Genomic DNA, 20,514 nt, shown 5'->3' on the forward strand with positions numbered 1-20,514 from the left:
TTCACTATACACATAGACATTCCGCACAGCACATACACATGCTTCACTATACACATAGACATGCCGCACAGCACATACACATGCTTCACTATACACATAGACATGCCCACAGTACATACACATGCTTCACTATACACATAGACATGCTGCACAGCACATACACATGCTTCACTATACACATAGACATGCTGCACAGCACATACACATGCTTCACTATACACATAGACATGCTGCACAGTACATACACATGCTTCACTATACACACAGACATGCCGCACAGCACATACACATGCTACACTATACACACAGACATGCCGCACAGCACATGCTTCACTATACACATAGACATGCCGCACAGCACATACACATGCTTCACTATACACACAAACATGCCGCACAGCACATACACATGCTTCACTATACACACAGACATGCCGCACAGCACATACACATGCTTCACTATACACACAGACATGCCGCACAGCACATACACATGCTTCACTATACACATAGACATGCTGCACAGCACATACACATGCTTCACTATACACATAGACATGCCGCACAGCACATACACATGCTTCACTATACACATAGACATGCCGCACAGCACATACACATGCTTCACTATACACATAGACATGCCCACAGCACATACACATGCTTCACTATACACATAGACATGCCCACAGCACATACACATGCTTCACTATACACATAGACATGCCGCACAGCACATACACATGCTTCACTATACACATAGACATGCCGCACAGCACATACACATGCTTCACTATACACATAGACATGCCGCACAGCACATACACATGCTTCACTATACACATAGACATGCCGCACAGCACATACACATGCTTCACTATACACATAGACATGCCGCACAACACATACACATGCTTCACTATACACATAGACATGCCGCACAGTACATACACATGCTACACTATACACATAGACATGCCGCACAGTACATACACATGCTTCACTATACACATAGACATGCCGCACAGTACATACACATGCTTCACTATACACATAGACATGCCGCACAGCACATACACATGCTTTACTATACACATAGACATGCCGCACAGTACATACACATGCTTCACTATACACATAGACATGCCGCACAGCACATACACATGCTTCACTATACACACAGACATGCCGCACAGCACATACACATGCTTCACTATACACAGACATGCCGCACAGTACATACACATGCTTTACTATACACACAGACATGCCGCACAGCACATACACATGCTTCACTATACACATAGACATGCCGCACAGCACATACACATGCTTCACTATACACATAGACATGCCGCACAGCACATACACATGCTTCACTATACACATAGACATGCCGCACAGCACATACACATGCTTCACTATACACATAGACATGCCGCACAGTACATACACATGCTTCACTATACACATAGACATGTCGCACAGCACATACACATGCTTCACTATACACATAGACATGCCGCATAGCACATACACATGCTTCACTATACACATAGACATGCCCACAGTACATACACATGCTTCACTATACACATAGACATGCTGCACAGCACATACACATGCTTCACTATACACATAGACATGCTGCACAGCACATACACATGCTTCACTATACACATAGACATGCTGCACTGTACATACACATGCTTCACTATACACACAGACATGCCGCACAGCACATACACATGCTACACTATACACACAGACATGCCGCACAGCACATGCTTCACTATACACATAGACATGCCGCACAGCACATACACATGCTTCACTATACACACAGACATGCCGCACAGCACATACACATGCTTCACTATACACACAGACATGCCGCACAGCACATACACATGCTTCACTATACACATAGACATGCTGCACAGCACATACACATGCTTCACTATACACATAGACATGCCGCACAGCACATACACATGCTTCACTATACACAATAGACATGCCGCACAGCATACACATGCTTCACTATACACATAGACATGCCCACAGCACATACACATGCTTCACTATACACATAGACATGCCCACAGCACATACACATGCTTCACTATACACATAGACATGCCCACAGCACATACACATGCTTCACTATACACATAGACATGCCGCACAGCACATACACATGCTTCACTATACACATAGACATGCCGCACAGCACATACACATGCTTCACTATACACATAGACATGCCGCACAGCACATACACATGCTTCACTATACACATAGACATGCCGCACAGCACATACACATGCTTCACTATACACATAGACATGCCGCACAGCACATACACATGCTTCACTATACACATAGACATGCCGCACAGTACATACACATGCTACACTATACACATAGACATGCCGCACAGTACATACACATGCTTCACTATACACATAGACATGCCGCACAGTACATACACATGCTTCACTATACACATAGACATGCCGCACAGCACATACACATGCTTCACTATACACATAGACATGCCGCACAGCACATACACATGCTTCACTATACACATAGACATGCCGCACAGCACATACACATGCTTCACTATACACATAGACATGCCGCACAGCACATACACATGCTTCACTATACACATAGACATGCCGCACTGCACATACACATGCTTCACTATACACATAGACATGCCGCACAGTACATACACATGCTACACTATACACATAGACATGCCGCACAGTACATACACATGCTTCACTATACACATAGACATGCCGCACAGTACATACACATCCTTCACTATACACATAGACATACCGCACAGCACATACACATGCTTCACTATACACATAGACATGCCGCACAGTACATACACATGCTTCACTATACACATAGACATGCCGCACAGCACATACACATGCTTCACTATACACACAGACATGCCGCACAGCACATACACATGCTTCACTATACACAGACATGCCGCACAGTACATACACATGCTTCACTATACACACAGACATGCCGCACAGCACATACACATGCTTCACTATACACATAGACATGCCGCACAGCACATACACATGCTTCACTATACACATAGACATGCCGCACAGCACATACACATGCTTCACTATACACATAGACATGCCGCACAGCACATACACATGCTTCACTATACACATAGACATGCCGCACAGTACATACACATGCTTCACTATACACATAGACATGCCGCACAGCACATACACATGCTTCACTATACACACAGACATGCCGCACAGCACATACACATGCTACACTATACACATAGACATGCCGCACAGTACATACACATGCTTCACTATACACATAGACATGCCGCACAGCACATACACATGCTTCACTATACACACAGACATGCCGCACAGCACATACACATGCTTCACTATACACAGACATGCCGCACAGTACATACACATGCTTCACTATACACACAGACCTGCCGCACAGCACATACACATGCTTCACTATACACATAGACATGCCGCACAGCACATACACATGCTTCACTATACACAGACATGCCGCACAGCACATACACATGCTTCACTATACACATAGACATGCCGCACAGTACATACACATGCTTCACTATACACATAGACATGCCGCACAGCACATACACATGCTTCACTATACACATAGACATGCCGCACAGCACATACACATGCTTCACTATACACATAGACATGCCGCACAGTACATACACATGCTACACTATACACATAGACATGCCGCACAGTACATACACATGCTACACTATACACATAGACATGCCGCACAGCACATACACATGCTTCACTATACACATAGACATGCCGCACAGCACATACACATGCTTCACTATACACACAGACATGCCGCACAGTACATGCACATGCTTCACTATACACAGACATGCCGCACAGCACATACTCATGCTTCACTATACACACAGACATGCCGCACAGCACATACACATGCTTCACTATACACATAGACATGCCGTACAGCACATACACATGCTTCACTATACACATAGACATGCCGCACAGCACATACACATGCTTCACTATACACATAGACATGCCGCACAGCACATACACATGCTTCACTATACACATAGACATGCCGCACAGCACATACACATGCTTCACTATACACACAGACATGCCGCACAGCACATACACATGCTTCACTATACACAGACATGCCGCACAGTACATACACATGCTTCACTATACACACAAACATGCTGCACAGCACATACACATGCTTCACTATACACACAGACATGCTGCACAGCACATACACATGCTTCACTATACACACAGACATGCCGCACAGCACATACACATGCTTCACGATACACATAGACATGCCGCACAGTACATGCACATGCTTCACTATACACATAGACATGCCGCACAGTACATGCACATGCTTCACTATACACAGACATGCTGCACAGTACATACACATGCTTCACTATACACATAGACATGCTGCACAGCACATACACATGCTTCACTATACACATAGACATGCCGCACAGCACATACACATGCTTCACTATACACATAGACATGCTGCACAGCACATACACATGCTTCACTATACACATAGACATGCCGCACAGCACATACACATGCTTCACTATACACCTAGACATGCCGCACAGCACATACACATGCTTCACTATACACATAGACATGCTGCACAGCACATACACATGCTTCACTATACACATAGACATGCCGCACAGCACATACACATGCTTCATAGTACATACACCACACAGTAAATATACATGCTCCATAGTAAATACGCCGCACAGTACATACTGTACACATATGCACCATAGAACACACACACATGATGTACAGTACACACACATGCATTGCACTTACTTGAGTAGCATAACACGACATTGGCGGTCATTCGCAGCGCAGCTATCAGGTTACTACTGCACATGCGTATGCACCGCAGTGCGCATGCGCTTCGTACGGGTACAAACAGCATTGTTGCTGGACAATGCTTCTAGCGGCGAATCCATTCGCACGGGTGATCGCAAGTAGATTGACAGAAAGAGGGCGTTTATGGGTGTCAACCGACCGTATTCTGGGAGTGGTAGGGAAAATGCGCAGGCGTTTGCAGGGCAGGCGTCTGACGTCAATTCCGGGACCGGACAGGATGAAGTGATCGCAAGGGCTGAGTAAGTTCAGACCTACTCTGAAACTGCAAAAAACTTTTTCGTCCCGCTCAGCTGCACATGCGATCGCACACTTGCAAAGCAAAAATACAGTCCCCCGTGGGCGGCGACTATGCGTTTGCACTGCTGCAAAAAGTAGCTAGCGAGCGATCAACTCGGAATGAGGGCCATTATGCAGACTTGTAAATAAACAGACTGCTACACTTCTGTCCCCACATCTGCCGGCCGTCAGTCTCAATCAGTCATCATCCTTATTTGCCGGACAGTCAATGAGCCCCCTCATCTGCCGGTCATTCAGTCACAGTCAGCTCCTCATCTGCCGGCTGTCATTCTCAGTCACTCATCCTCCACATCTGCCAGCCGTCAGTCTCTCAGTCACAGTCAGTCATCATCCTCAACTGCTAGCCATCAGTCAAAATCAGTCATCCTCATCTGTTGTCCATCAGTCTCTCAGTCACAGTCAGTCAGCCCCCTCATCTGCTGGCCGTCAGTCTCTCAGTCACTCAGCCCCCTTATCTGCCGACCATCATTCTCTCAGTCACAGTCAGTGTGCTCCCTCATCTGCTGGCCGTCAGCCTCTCAGTCACAGTCACTCAGCCCCCTTATCTGTCGACCATCAGTCTCTCGTTCACAGTCACTCAGCCCCCTTATCTGTCGACCATCAGTCTCTCGTTCACAGTCACTCAGCCCCCTTATCTGCTGACCATCAGTCTCTCAGTCACAGTCAGTCAGCCCCCTCATCTGCTGACCGTCAGTCTCTCAGTCACAGTCACTCAGCCTCCTTATCTGCCGACCATCAGTCTCTCAGTCACAGTTAGTCAGCCCCCTCATCTGCCAGTCAGATGTGCTCCAACTAAGGGGTATATTTACTAAAGTGTTTGTTTACAGATGTGGATATGTTTTCTGTAGCAACCAATCAGATTCTAGCTATTATCTTATAGAAGGTGCTACATAAATGATAACTACAGTACAATCTTAATAGTTGCTATGGCAACATCTCAACATCTATAAACCCGCACTTTAATAAATATACCCTAGTAGTGGTCTCTTTCTCCCTCCATGGCTGCTGCAGGTTTTCACAGGCTGTGAAGAACAGCTTCCTGAGCACAGCGGCGGCTCTGTGATAACGGCTGCCACCAATCAGTCATGGGCAGGCGTTTGGGATGGGGGTCCGGCCCATCGATGAGAAAGGGGGTCCGACCACGCTGCCAACAATGATGTCATGATGTAACGTTTAAGGGGTGCACCCTAGATGCTCCTGATGATGCTCTAGGGTGCTGCACAAATTGCAGGGCACCAGCCTGGAGCATCCAAAGGATACTCCAGACGTTGCTGCATCTGTGATACTGGCTCCCTTCTAGCCAGATGCAGGGGCCATGGGGCAGCAATGGTGTGACCTACAGTGCTCACAGACCCCAAGTTACAGCGCTGACTGTACCAGTTAGGGGGAGGTAACCCAGGTTATGTTGGAATCCATATACAGTATATTAACCCCTGGTTGGCTACATAGTGTGTTGGCTGGTAGCTGACTGTCTGCTTAGCTTAGTTTTCCACCCATCGTATTAGTCATTTGATTAATAAGAGCTGCCACTTTATACTGCCCGTTATCTGTCTGTCATATTTTACTTGAGATATATAGAATTCATATGTTAGGGGGAATACCGCACTGGTGTGTAATAGGTATCATATATATGTAATAACCAAAATGAAAAGATCGAAAGAAAACCTTGTTTTCTAATCTTAATTTGGCGGTGCACCCTGAGTCAGTATAACAACTTGAGACAGCAAAAAGAAGAAAAAAGAGACTCTTTTTTTGGGCGCACTCTTATTTTAAACTAATGTATGAAATATCAAAGTAGATATAAAATTTACTTTTATTAATAACACAAAGATAAAAAAGTCAGTGGTTAATGAAAATTACAATAAACAACGTGGCAATAAATTGCTAATACTAAATAGATAAACAATCAAAAGCTAATATTAGCATGATACTAATTCCGGCTGCCGAAGTCCAGTCACAGTGTCATAAAGAGTCAACACTGGATAAATTGAAAACAATTAAGACACCAGAAAAAATATATAATTATAATCCCTGCGTTAGCATATGAGTATGACACCTGATGGGGATTAGAGTATATATAGGCAAACAAGCGTGATATAGCCGGCTGTCCTGAGAGAGAAGAACAAAGAACAGTTGGAAAAAAGATGGCAGTGTTAGACTCTGAGCGTGATGAGCCGGTCTGCACTCTACTAAACTAGGTCTTCCTCAAGAGTCACCCACTTGAGTACTGACCCAGCCCAACACTGATTAGCTTCCAAGATCGGACGGTTTTGGGCGTTTATTATCCCTTAGAACAGCTTCTCTGTTTATTTTGCGATTATAACACATATATATTAATTTTGTTATCCTTCTTCCCTTCACTCCACATCACATATTCCCCCCCCCCCTTTTTTGCCCCCCTCTCATCTCTCTTCAGGTTCACCTTTTACTCTCTCACTTAGGCATTCAGAGCACCTCATAACGGAGTCTTCACCCAGGTTTCTGCTAAATCAGATGCTCTAAACCTACCTTATTCAACAATGTACTCTCATAATGTTTTATACACTGCTCAAAAAAATAAAGGGAACACTAAAATAACACATCCTAGATCTGAATGAATGAAATATTCTTATTAAATACTTTGTTATTTACATAGTTGAATGTGCTGACAACAAAATCACACAAAAATTATCAATGGAAATCAAATTTATTAACCCATGGAGGTCTGGATTTGAAGTCACCCTCAAAATTAAAGTGGAAAAACACACTACAGGCTGATCCAACTTTGATGTAATGTCCTTAAAACAAGTCAAAATGAGGCTCAGTAGTGTGTGTGGCCTCCACGTGCCTGAATGACCTCCCTACAATGCCTGGGCATGCTCCTGATGAAGTGGCGGATGGTTTCCTGAGGGATCTCCTCCCAGACCTGGACTAAAGCATCCGCCAACTCCTGGACAGTCTGTGGTGCAACGTAGCGTTGGTGGATGGAGCGAGACATGATGTCCCAGATGTGCTCAATTGGATTCAGGTCTGGGGAACGGGCGGGCCAGTCCATAGCATCAATGCCTTCGTCTTGCAGGAACTGCTGACACACTCCAGCCACATGAGGTCTAGCATTGTCTTGCATTAGGAGGAACCCAGGGCCAACCGCACCAGCATATGGTCTCACAAGGGGTCTGAGGATCTCATATCGGTACCTAATGGCAGTCAGGCTACCTCTGGCGAGCACATGGAGGGCTGTGCGGCCCCCCAAAGAAATGCCACCCCACACCATTACTGACCCACTGCCAAACCGGTCATGCTGGAGGATGTTGCAGGCAGCAGAACGTTCTCCTTGGCGTCTCCAGACTCTGTCACGTCTGTCACATGTGCTCTGTGAGAACCTGCTTTTATCTGTGAAGAGCACAGGGCGCCAGTGACGAATTTGCCAATCTTGGTGTTTTGTGGCAAAGGCCAAACGTCCTGCACAGTGTTAGGCTGTAAGCACAACCCCCACCTGTGGACGTCGGGCCCTCATACCACCCTCATGGAGTCTGTTTCTGATCGTTTGAGTAGACACATGCACATTTGTGGCTTGCTGGAGGTCATTTTGCAGGGCTCTGGCAGTGCTCCTCCTGTTCCTCCTTGCACAAAGGCGGAGGTAGCGGTCCTGCTGCTGGGCTGTTGCCCTCCTACGGTCTCCTCCGCGTCTCCTGATGTACTGGCCTGTCTCCTGGTAGCGCCTCCATGCTCTGGACACTACGCTGACAGACAAAGCAAACCGTCTTGCCACAGCTCGCATTGATGTGCCATCCTGGATGAGCTGCACTACCTGAGCCACTTGTGTGGGTTGTAGGGAGGTCATACAGGCACGTGGAAGCCACACACACTACTGAGCCTCATTTTGACTTGTTTTAAGGACATTACATCAAAGTTGGATCAGCCTGTAGTGTGTTTTCCACTTTAATTTTGAGGGTGACTCCAAACCCAGACCTCCATGGGTTAATAAATTTGATTTCCATTGATAATTTCTCTGACGTCCTAAGTGGATGCTGGGGACTCCGTCAGGACCATGGGGATTAGCGGCTCCGCAGGAGACAGGGCACAAAACTAAAGCTTTAGGATCAGGTGGTGTGTACTGGCTCCTCCCCCTATGACCCTCCTCCAAGCCTCAGTTAGGTTTTTGTGCCCGTCCGAGCAGGGTGCAATCTAGGTGGCTCTCTTAAGGAGCTGCTTAGAAAAAGTTTTTAGGTTTATTATTTTCAGTGAGTCCTGCTGGCAACAGGCTCACTGCATCGAGGGACTTAGGGGAGAGAAGTTCAACTCACCTGCGTGCAGGATGGATTGGCTTCTTAGGCTACTGGACACCATTAGCTCCAGAGGGAGTCGGAACACAGGTCTCGCCCTGGGGTTCGTCCCGGAGCCGCGCCGCCGACCCCCCTTGCAGATGCTGAAGATTGAAGGTCCAGAAACCGGCGGCAGAAGGCTCTTCAGTCTTCTTGAAGGTAGCGCACAGCACTGCAGCTGTGCGCCATTGTTTGTCACACACTTCTCACCAACGGTCACGGAGGGTGCAGGGCGCTGCTGGGGGCGCCCTGGGCAGCAATGTAAATACCTTTTATGGCTAAAAAATACATCACATATAGCCCTTGAGGCTATATGGATGTATTTAACCCCTGCCAGATATTACAAACTACGGGAGAAAAGCCCGCCGGAATAGGGGGCGGGGCTTATTCTCCTCAGCACACAGCGCCATTTTCCTGCTCAGCTCCGCTGTGAGGAAGGCTCCCAGGACTCTCCCCTGCACTGCACTACAGAAACAGGGTAAAACAGAGAGGGGGGGCACTTTTTATGGCGATATTTTATATATTTAAGCTGCTATAAGGATACAACACTTATATAAGGTTGTTCCCATATATATTATAGCGCTTGAGTGTGTGCTGGCAAACTCTCCCTCTGTCTCCCCAAAGGGCTAGTGGGGTCCTGTCTTCGATAAGAGCATTCCCTGTGTGTCTGCTGTGTGTCGGTACGTGTGTGTCGACATGTATGAGGACGATGTTGGTGTGGAGGCAGAGCAATTGCCGGTAATGGTGATGTCACCCCCCAGGGAGTCGACACCGGAATGGATGGCTTTGTTTATGGAATTACGTGATAATGTCAGCACATTACAAAAATCAGTTGACGACATGAGACGGCCGGAAAACCAGTTGGTACCTGCCCAGGCGTCTCAGACACCGTCAGGGGCTGTAAAACGCCCTTTACCTCAGTCGGTCGACACAGACCCAGACACGGACACTGAATCTAGTGTCGACGGTGAAGAAACAAACGTATTTTCAAGTAGAGCCACACGTTATATGATCACGGCAATGAAGGAGGCTTTGCATATCTCTGATACTGCAAGTACCACAAAAAGGGGTATTATGTGGGGGGTGAAAAAAACTACCTGTAGTTTTTCCTGAATCAGAGGAATTGAATGATGTATGTGATGAAGCGTGGGTTAACCCAGATAGAAAAGTGTTAATTTCAAAAAAAGTTATTGGCATTATACCCTTTCCCGCCAGAGGTTAGGGCGCGCTGGGAAACACCCCCTAGGGTGGATAAGGCGCTCACACGCTTATCAAAACAAGTGGCGTTACCGTCTCCTGATACGGCCGCCCTCAAGGATCCAGCTGATAGGAGGCTGGAAACTACCCTAAAGAGTATATACACACATACTGGTGTTATACTGCGACCAGCCATCGCCTCAGCCTGGATGTGCAGTGCTGGGGTGGTCTGGTCGGATTCCCTGACTGAAAATATTGATACCCTGGATAGGGACAGTATTTTATTGACTATAGAGCAATTAAAGGATGCTTTTCTTTATATGCGAGATGCTCAGAGGGATATTTGCACTCTGGCATCGAGAGTAAGTGCGATGTCCATATCTGCCAGAAGAAGTTTATGGACGCGACAGTGGTCAGGTGATGCGGATTCCAAACGACATTTGGAAGTATTGCCGTATAAAGGGGAAGAATTATTTGGCGTAGGTCTATCGGATCTGGTGGCCACGGCAACTGCCGGAAAATCCACCTTTTTACCTCAGACCCCCTCCCAACAGAAAAAGACACCGTCTTTTCAGCCGCAGTCCTTTCGGTCCTATAAGAACAAGAGGGCAAAAGGACAGTCATATCTGCCCCGGGGCAGAGGAAGGGGTAAGAGAGGGCAGCAAGCAGCCCCTGCCCAGGAACAGAAGCCCTCCCAGGGTTCTGCAAAGCCCTCAGCATGACGCTGGGGCTGTACAAGCGGACTCAGGAGCGGTGGGGGGTCGACTCAGGAATTTCAGCGCACAGTGGGCTTGCTCACAGGTGGACCCTTGGATCCTGCAGGTAGTATCTCAGGGTTACAGGTTGGAATTCGAGAAGTCTCCCCCTCGCCGGTTCCTAAAGTCTGCTTTGCCAACGTCTCCCTCAGACAGGGCGACGGTATTGGAAGCCATTCACAAGCTGTTTTCTCAGCAGGTGATAGTCAAGGTACCCCTCCTACAACAGGGAAAGGGGTATTACTCCACGCTATTTGTGGTACCGAAGCCGGACGGCTCGGTAAGACCTATTCTAAATCTGAAATCTTTGAACCTGTACATACAAAAATTCAAGTTCAAGATGGAATCACTCAGAGCAGTGATAGCGAATCTGGAAGAAGGGGACTTTATGGTGTCCCTGGACATAAAGGATGCTTACCTGCATGTCCCAATTTGCCCTTCACATCAAGGGTACCTCAGGTTCGTGGTGCAAAACTGTCATTATCAGTTTCAGACGCTGCCGTTTGGATTGTCCACGGCACCTCGGGTCTTTACCAAGGTAATGGCCGAAATGATGATTCTTCTGCGAAGAAGAGGCGTATTAATTATCCCTTACTTGGACGATCTCCTGATAAGGGCAAGGTCCAGAGAACAGCTGGAGGACGGAGTAGCACTAACCCAAGTAGTGCTGCAACAACACGGGTGGATTCTGAATTTTCCAAAATCTCAGTTGACCCCGACAACACGTCTGCTGTTCCTGGGAATGATTCTGGACACGGTTCAGAAAAAGGTGTTTCTTCCGGAGGAGAAAGCCAAGGAGTTATCCGAACTTGTCAGGAACCTCCTAAAACCAGGAAAAGTGTCTGTGCATCAATGCACAAGAGTCCTGGGAAAGATGGTGGCTTCTTACGAAGCAATTCCATTCGGCAGATTCCACGCACAAACTTTTCAGTGGGATCTGCTGGACAAATGGTCCGGATCGCATCTGCAGATGCATCAGCGGATAACCTTATCGCCACGGACAAGGGTGTCTCTTCTGTGGTGGTTGCAGAGTGCTCATCTGTTAGAGGGCCGCAGATTCGGCATACAGGACTGGGTCCTGGTGACCACGGATGCCAGTCTGAGAGGCTGGGGAGCGGTCACACAGGGAAGAAACTTCCAGGGAGTATGGTCAAGCCTGGAGATGTCTCTTCATATAAATATACTGGAGCTAAGAGCAATTTACAATGCTCTAAGCCTGGCAAAACCCCTGCTTCAGGGTCAACCGGTGTTGATCCAGTCGGACAACATCACGGCAGTCGCCCACGTAAACAGACAGGGCGGCACAAGAAGCAGGAGAGCAATGGCAGAAGCTGCAAGGATCCTTCGCTGGGCGGAAGATCATGTGATAGCACTGTCAGCAGTGTTCATTCCGGGAGTAGACAACTGGGAAGCAGACTTCCTCAGCAGACACGATCTACACCCGGGAGAGTGGGGACTTCATCCAGAAGTCTTCCACATGATTGTGAACCGTTGGGAAAAACCAAAGGTGGATATGATGGCGTCTCGCCTCAACAAAAAACTGGACAGGTATTGCGCCAGGTCAAGAGACCCTCAGGCAATAGCTGTGGACGCTCTGGTAACACCGTGGGTGTACCAGTCAGTGTATGTGTTTCCTCCTCTGCCTCTCATACCCAAAGTACTGAGAATTATACGGCAAAGGGGAGTAAGAACGATACTCGTGGCTCCGGATTGGCCAAGAAGAACTTGGTACCCGGAACTTCAGGAGATGCTCACGGAAAATCCGTGGCCTCTACCTCTAAGACGGGACCTGATTCAGCAGGGACCGTGTCTATTCCAAGACTTACCGCGGCTGCGTTTGACGGCATGGCGGTTGAACGCCGAATTCTAAAGGAAAAAGGCATTCCAGAAGAGGTCATTCCTACACTGGTTAAAGCCAGGAAGGAGGTGACTGCACAACATTATCACCGCATTTGGAGAAAATATGTTGCGTGGTGTGAGGCCAGGAAGGCCCCCACGGAGGAATTTCAACTGGGTCGATTCCTACATTTCCTGCAAACAGGATTGTCTATGGGTCTCAAATTGGGGTCCATTAAGGTTCAAATTTCGGCCCTGTCGATTTTCTTCCAGAAAGAATTGACTTCAGTTCCTGAAGTCCAGACTTTTGTAAAAGGAGTACTACATATACAGCCCCCGGTTGTGCCCCCAGTGGCTCCGTGGGACCTGAATGTAGTTTTGGATTTTCTCAAATCCCATTGGTTTGAGCCACTCAAATCGGTGGATTTGAAATATCTTACATGGAAAGTAACCATGCTACTGGCCCTGGCTTCAGCCAGGAGAGTATCAGAATTGGCGGCTTTATCGTATAAGAGCCCATATCTGATTTTCCATTCGGACAGGGCAGAACTGCGGACGCGTCCTCAGTTTCTGCCTAAGGTGGTGTCAGCGTTTCACCTGAACCAGCCTATTGTGGTGCCTGCGGCTACTAGCGATTTGGAAGATTCCAAGTTGCTGGACGTTGTCAGGGCATTGAAAATATACATTTCAAGGACGGCTAAAGTCAGAAAATCTGACTCGCTGTTTATACTGTATGCACCCAACAAGCTGGGTGCTCCTGCTTCTAAGCAGACGATTGCTCGTTGGATTTGTAGCACAATTCAACTTGCACATTCTGTGGCAGGCCTGCCACAGCCTAAATCTGTCAAGGCCCATTCCACAAGGAAGGTGGGCTCATCCTGGGCGGCTGCCCGAGGGGTCTCGGCATTACAACTCTGCCGAGCAGCTACGTGGTCGGGGGAGAACACGTTTGTAAAATTCTACAAATTTGATACCCTGGATAAAGAGGACCTGGAGTTCTCTCATTCGGTGCTGCAGAGTCATCCGCACTCTCCCGCCCGTTTGGGAGCTTTGGTATAATCCCCATGGTCCTGACGGAGTCCCCAGCATCCACTTAGGACGTCAGAGAAAATAAGATTTTACTTACCGATAAATCTATTTCTCGTAGTCCGTAGTGGATGCTGGGCGCCCATCCCAAGTGCGGATTGTCTGCAATACTTGTACATAGTTATTGTTACAAAAAAATCGGGTTGTTATTTGTTGTGAGCCGTCTGTTCAGAGGCTCCTACGTTTGTCATACTGTTAACTGGGTTTAGATCACAAGTTATACGGTGTGATTGGTGTGGCTGGTATGAGTCTTACCCGGGATTCAATATCCTTCCTTATTGTGTACGCTCGTCCGGGCACAGTATCCTAACTGAGGCTTGGAGGAGGGTCATAGGGGGAGGAGCCAGTACACACCACCTGATCCTAAAGCTTTAGTTTTGTGCCCTGTCTCCTGCGGAGCCGCTAATCCCCATGGTCCTGACGGAGTCCCCAGCATCCACTACGGACTACGAGAAATAGATTTATCGGTAAGTAAAATCTTATTTTTTGTGTGATTTTGTTATCAGCACATTCAACTATGTAAAGAACAAAGTATTTAATAAGAATATTTCATTCATTCAGATCTAGGATGTGTTATTTTAGTGTTCACTTTATTTTTTTGAGCAGTGTAGTTGGTTTTCCATTCATCCATCCTTTCACTCTATTTGTCACTTCGTCATGCTCAATGCCCAGACCCATCATACTTACCTACTAATTTATCTTTAATTCTATCTTGCATGCATGTAAGTGCAGACCGGCTCATCACGCTCAGAGTCTAACACTGACAGCAGAATCACTCTGCCATCTTTTTTCCAACTGTTCTTTGTTCTTCTCTCTCAGGACAGCCGGCTATATCACGCTTGTTTGCCTATATATACTCTAATCCCCATCAGGTGTCATACTCATATGCTAACGCAGGGATTATAATTATATGTTTTTTTTCTGGTGTCTTAATTGTTTTCAATTTATCCTGTGTTGACTCTTTATGACACTGTGACTGGACTTCGGCAGCCGGAATTAGTATCATGCTAATATTAGCTTTTGATTGTTTATCTATTTAGTATTAGCAATTTATTGCCACGTTGTTTATTGTAATTTTCATTAACCACTGACTTTTTTATCTTTGTGTTATTAATAAAAGTAAATTTTATATCTACTTTGATATTTCATACATTAGTTTAAAATAAGAGTGCGCCCAAAAAAGAGTCTCTTTTTTCTTCTTTTTGATATATAGAATTCAACATATGCATCTTATTATTGATAACACAGCCCAACATAAGAGAAGTGTAGTTGCCAATGATATTTGAAGCCTTTAGGGTATTTTGGGGTTGCTGAATGCTAAAGTGAAAGTGTTTTTTTTTTAATTTGCTGTAGTTCTAAAGACAATTGATACCCTGCATTAATAGGAAACTTAGCTTTAGCGCATGGATATGGGGATCTACCGGAACATTCTAGAAGGTGAGACACGAATATTCTAGGTGTTCACTCAGAGATCATTGTAGAATATTCCCCTCCATATAGAACTGATCGTTCCTGTATCTCAAATACTAGATCCAGTCTGGCAAAACCGATGTCATATTTGGAATCAGCACCGCAAAGCTACCCCTGAATCGCTCTAACATGCCAATAAAATTAGTGTTGGTCAGTGTAATATTTAAACTAGAAAATGATTGAGGTCTAATAAAGACACACTGTATAGGGCAATGAGCAACGACCTGATACATAGTGACCGCATTTGCCCTCTAGCCTTGAAAATGTACACACATTACCCTTAAGGTGCATGCACACTTGCCGAGAAAATGAGCGACGTCCCTCATTTTAACCCTTCCTTTCTCAGCAAGTGTGTATGCCGCCGATCAGCGATTCGCGGCCCCGTGGGTCGTCAAACGACCCTCGTTGTTGGCCGTGCAGGCAGCTCAATTTAGACTGTCATCCAAAAGCTGCCTGCACGGCCCGACTGCTGCGTGATGTCACTAGGCGATGTGAATGTCATATAAATCGTTGTGCGTGCCCGGGCCTGAGAGGCGAAACACTAGACGACGTCGCTCATAGAGCACGTTGCTTAGTGTGTACCCACCTTAAATCTCAATAATAAGGTAAAATAATACATTTAATAAAGGAAATAGACGCTTATCAGTAAAAACACACTAGCAGACATTACAACAATAACAAACAAATTTGACACTAAAGCGGGAAAGGATCAGGGGGCTGCCTGCGCCCGTCACTGGTATAGTATAGGTGTATAGTGACTTTATCTTTGTAGCAAAATGTGCACCTGGAAATTGTATTCAAAGGTTTTCAACTACATCAGAAAAATCTTTTGTGGCTGATACACTGTCTTAATTTCTAAGTTTATTCTGTTCTGTAAGTAGGAATTTAGGGAGAGGAAAGCATTCTGCACCGACATGTCTATTGTCCCATAGCCAAGCCATAGTCCACAGTAGTTATTAGTGCTTTGTGTGGCTTTCCTTGGCATCTGCTGCTGTGTCACCTTCTGGCTGTGTAATGCACTGACCCTCGGAGACAGATGAGATTTGTAACTAAGAAGGGAGCCCTTACATACGTTCCTGGCTTTGTCCCTGTTCCTACAGTAGACCGATGCACACAATGCGGGAAATATGCAATCTTCCATCTTTCTCATGGATTGTTTTTCCCTGTCTCCTTTTTTTTGTCTAGATCACTGACTCCAACTGCGACCCTGAAATCCTCTCTCTTCTTCTGGACGCCAAGTTACTGGTAAAATGCATCAGCACCGTCTACTATCCTCATCTGGTTAACCATTTACTGTCCAAGCAGGAGGATTGCCAGTGGGATGTTGAAGATATCGCTAAGCAGCTACATGATTGTGGTTACCAAGCAGAAGCAGGGTCTCTTCTGATGTCTTACAGGGGGACGCATCCCGCTCTCCGAACCTTTACCTCTGCCCTCTCTAGTCTCAAACGCTGGCTATAGATGCTTATATATTGTGCATCAGTTGACTTACATAAGCACTCAGCAGAAACGTGTCTTCAGCATCCTCTGTTGATGAACGGTGTGCTAACTGACCTAAGAGTAGGGTTCACTAAATCCCTGTGCTAAGTAGATCTTTAGTTTAAGTTGGATTTGTACAAGATACACTGTGAATACTCAGTCTAGAGTGACCCACTTTCCACCGACCCATTATCCATATTCTGAATATCCTAGTTTAGGTCAGTAAGCACAGTGTTTGCATGCAAAGAGATCCTGATACAGAGACATCCCAGCTGGGGATATCATGACAACTGTCCCTAAAAATAAATAAATAACAGGGATCCTTGGGGCAGATGTATTAACCAGGAGAAGTGATAAAGCAGTGATAAGCGCATGGTGATAACGCACCAGCCAGTCATGACGGATTTGAAAAATGACAGGTGCTGATTGGCTGGTGCGTTATCACCTTGCACTTATCACTGTTTTAGAACTTCTTTATCCCTTCTCCAGGCTTAATACATCTGCCCCTTTAATCCCTATAACAGCCGTAGAAGATGTTCACGTTAACCTTAATAAAAAAAAGGGAGGTTGGGAATTGTCTTGACCATATATCGCCAAACGTGTTTACGTTCCACCTGGTGATTTCATAAGGCTCCAGTACAGTATATATGGGATTCTGGCTGTCTTTAGTGATCCCTATTTTTACATTCAGTTGTATTGTGTTTACCTGCAAAAGTGCTTATAGACACATATCAAAATTGCCCTTGTGCATGACCTTCCATAGGTAAGCTGCAAAGAAATACAGAGTTAAATGGGAATAGTGATGTAAGTGCTGAATTCAAGCAGCAGTATAAAAAACTATAACAACATAAACTCAACAGTCTATAAACGATCATATAAATAGATGGCGTCAGGGAGGACATGTTAATGTTCTCACAGCGTTTGGTATCCGTAGAGTTCTAATAGAACGATGAAACCATTTTATTTGATGTTTGTTTAAGCTGTTATGACATCTGATTATGAGATTTCCCAACTTCATTTGATGTCCTGGGTGCGTATACAGTGTATCACTATGTCATTTTCATTTGCATATTCATGGCAGTAAACATCTTGCTGGCTTTCGCAGGGAAATGTCAGATTGGAAAGCCATATTGATATTTTTATGTTGATCCATTAAAATATAACAACCCAATAAAAGATTAAGGATTTTCATTTTGTTTAACATCGGTGTCTTTTTCTTAAGAAGTTTAATGAGCTGGAGTATGGTACTTATAAGAAAAGAAACACTAACGTGGATGGGTGTTTGTATACGGTAATGAATTTATCATAAATCTGATTATTTAGCAATTTCTACACCTCTTCCGATAATGCACACCATGACGGGGACTCCAGCTCAACTTCATTGTCTCGTTCATTGGTTGGTTCCTAAATACACAACCTACAGCAACGACATGGAAGGGAACTGGCCGATCAGCCAAGGGTGTAACTACTGTACTTAAGACTTTCTGCTCCTCTCATTGTGACTATAGGAAGGGAAACTCACGGTAATAATGCATATGAGATTACTTACTGATATATAGATTAACACTTGTAATGTACAGATGGGTCCACGGTTATCTTGACTAGTTTTCTGCGCCTAGGCACAACATGATTTATTAGCATAAACCCTTAATCTATTGTTCTCAGCTGCAATACAATACAGAGAACAATACAGCAGGGGATTAATTCATTACAGCAGGGGATTAAGTCCGACTGGACAGTCTCAGTTAATCCTATTAAAGGAAAAAATAAACGTGGACCCATCTGTATATAGGGTATTTGGTCTTTAGGTCAGCACTCATTAGGTCGACCACTATTGGTTGACATGCTTTAGGTCGACAAGGTCATTTGGTCCACGTGTCAAAGGTTGACACGTGAAAACGTCAACATGCGTTTTTCACAAATTTATTTAACTTTTCTTGAATTTTTTCATACTTTACGATCCACGTGGACTACGATTGGGAATAGTAACCTTGCCCAAAGCGCTAGGTGACACGGTGCACTAATTGGGGTTCCCGGTAACTTTACAAAGAAAACGACACCGAAAAATATTTTAAAAACTCATGTCGACCTTTTTCCATGTCGACCTAATGACAGTGTTGACCTATTTCATGTGTCGACCTAGTCACTGTCGACCAATAGTGGTCGACCTAATGACTGTCTACCTAGTTACTGTCAACCCAACGATCCACACCCTGTATATAGGATCCCAGACTGTCAGAAGACCGAGAGCGGGATCCCAACGGTCAGAATCCCAATGGATCCTGGAGGGAAGTATTAGGGTTAGACACTAAGGGGAGGATTAGGGTTAGGCTGTGGGAGGGGGAGGTATGGGTTAGGCTGCAGGAGGGGTGGGTTAGGGTAAAAATACAGTACTTACCAGGAGATGTCAGGATTCTGGCCGTCCGGCTCCCGCTGTCAAGATTCCGACTGCTGGGATTTCGTACCCAACCTGGTATTAGCACTGATGGAAAGGAAGAATCATCAAGCACATTCCGGATAGAATTTTCCCCTCATCTCTATGACACATACTAATCACAGCTACTGTGGTTCAAAGCTCATCGCCAGGCCCTTCAACTTCCAGTGTGCTTTATTCATACTGCATACAATTACAGTATATGGAACCATGTAATACATGGCTAGGCTTTAATACCCTGCAGCTGCACCTTTTTGGCAGGTACAGTACCTTTTTTTATGGTCTGTACCGATTTCTGACTCCAAACTTCCATTGAAAGTATAGGAAAAGGCCCTTTACCCGTTGCCACGCCCCCTTTTCGGATTTGCCCCGATTTCTATGTGTAAAATGTTGGAGGGTATGGGCTTTGAATGCTTTATATGTTTCAATTAACTCTTTTTATTTTTACCTGTCAGTAGTTACCCCAGGCCAGGGCTTGCACTGCAGATCGTTTCAGCTCTGTTTCATGTTGGTGGTCCCAATTATGCGTTTCATCTTTTGGAAACCAGGTTATAATAATAACTATAAATATAGTAGATCTAGTCCCGCAGTACACGTTATATTATAGTTTTTCTGCTCTA

The 20,514-nt window shown here is 45.6% G+C and overlaps 1 protein-coding gene across 3 annotated transcripts in view; it reads left to right on the forward strand.

Annotated features, from left to right (window-relative positions):
• The window catches only part of NBAS (NBAS subunit of NRZ tethering complex), a 1,316,984-nt gene extending 1,298,333 nt beyond the window's left edge, over nucleotides 1–18,651 (forward strand). For all 3 annotated transcript variants that reach the window (XM_063915380.1, XM_063915382.1, XM_063915381.1), the window contains one exon: nucleotides 17,167–18,651. In XM_063915380.1, the coding sequence (XP_063771450.1) occupies nucleotides 17,167–17,442 (276 nt within the window). In that variant the 3' untranslated portion in view covers nucleotides 17,443–18,651. The remainder of the gene's footprint in view (nucleotides 1–17,166) is intronic.
• Nucleotides 18,652–20,514: the final 1,863 nt, after the last annotated feature.

Source organism: Pseudophryne corroboree, chromosome 4 (assembly GCF_028390025.1).
Source record: "Pseudophryne corroboree isolate aPseCor3 chromosome 4, aPseCor3.hap2, whole genome shotgun sequence".
Lineage (NCBI taxonomy): Eukaryota > Metazoa > Chordata > Amphibia > Anura > Myobatrachidae > Pseudophryne > Pseudophryne corroboree.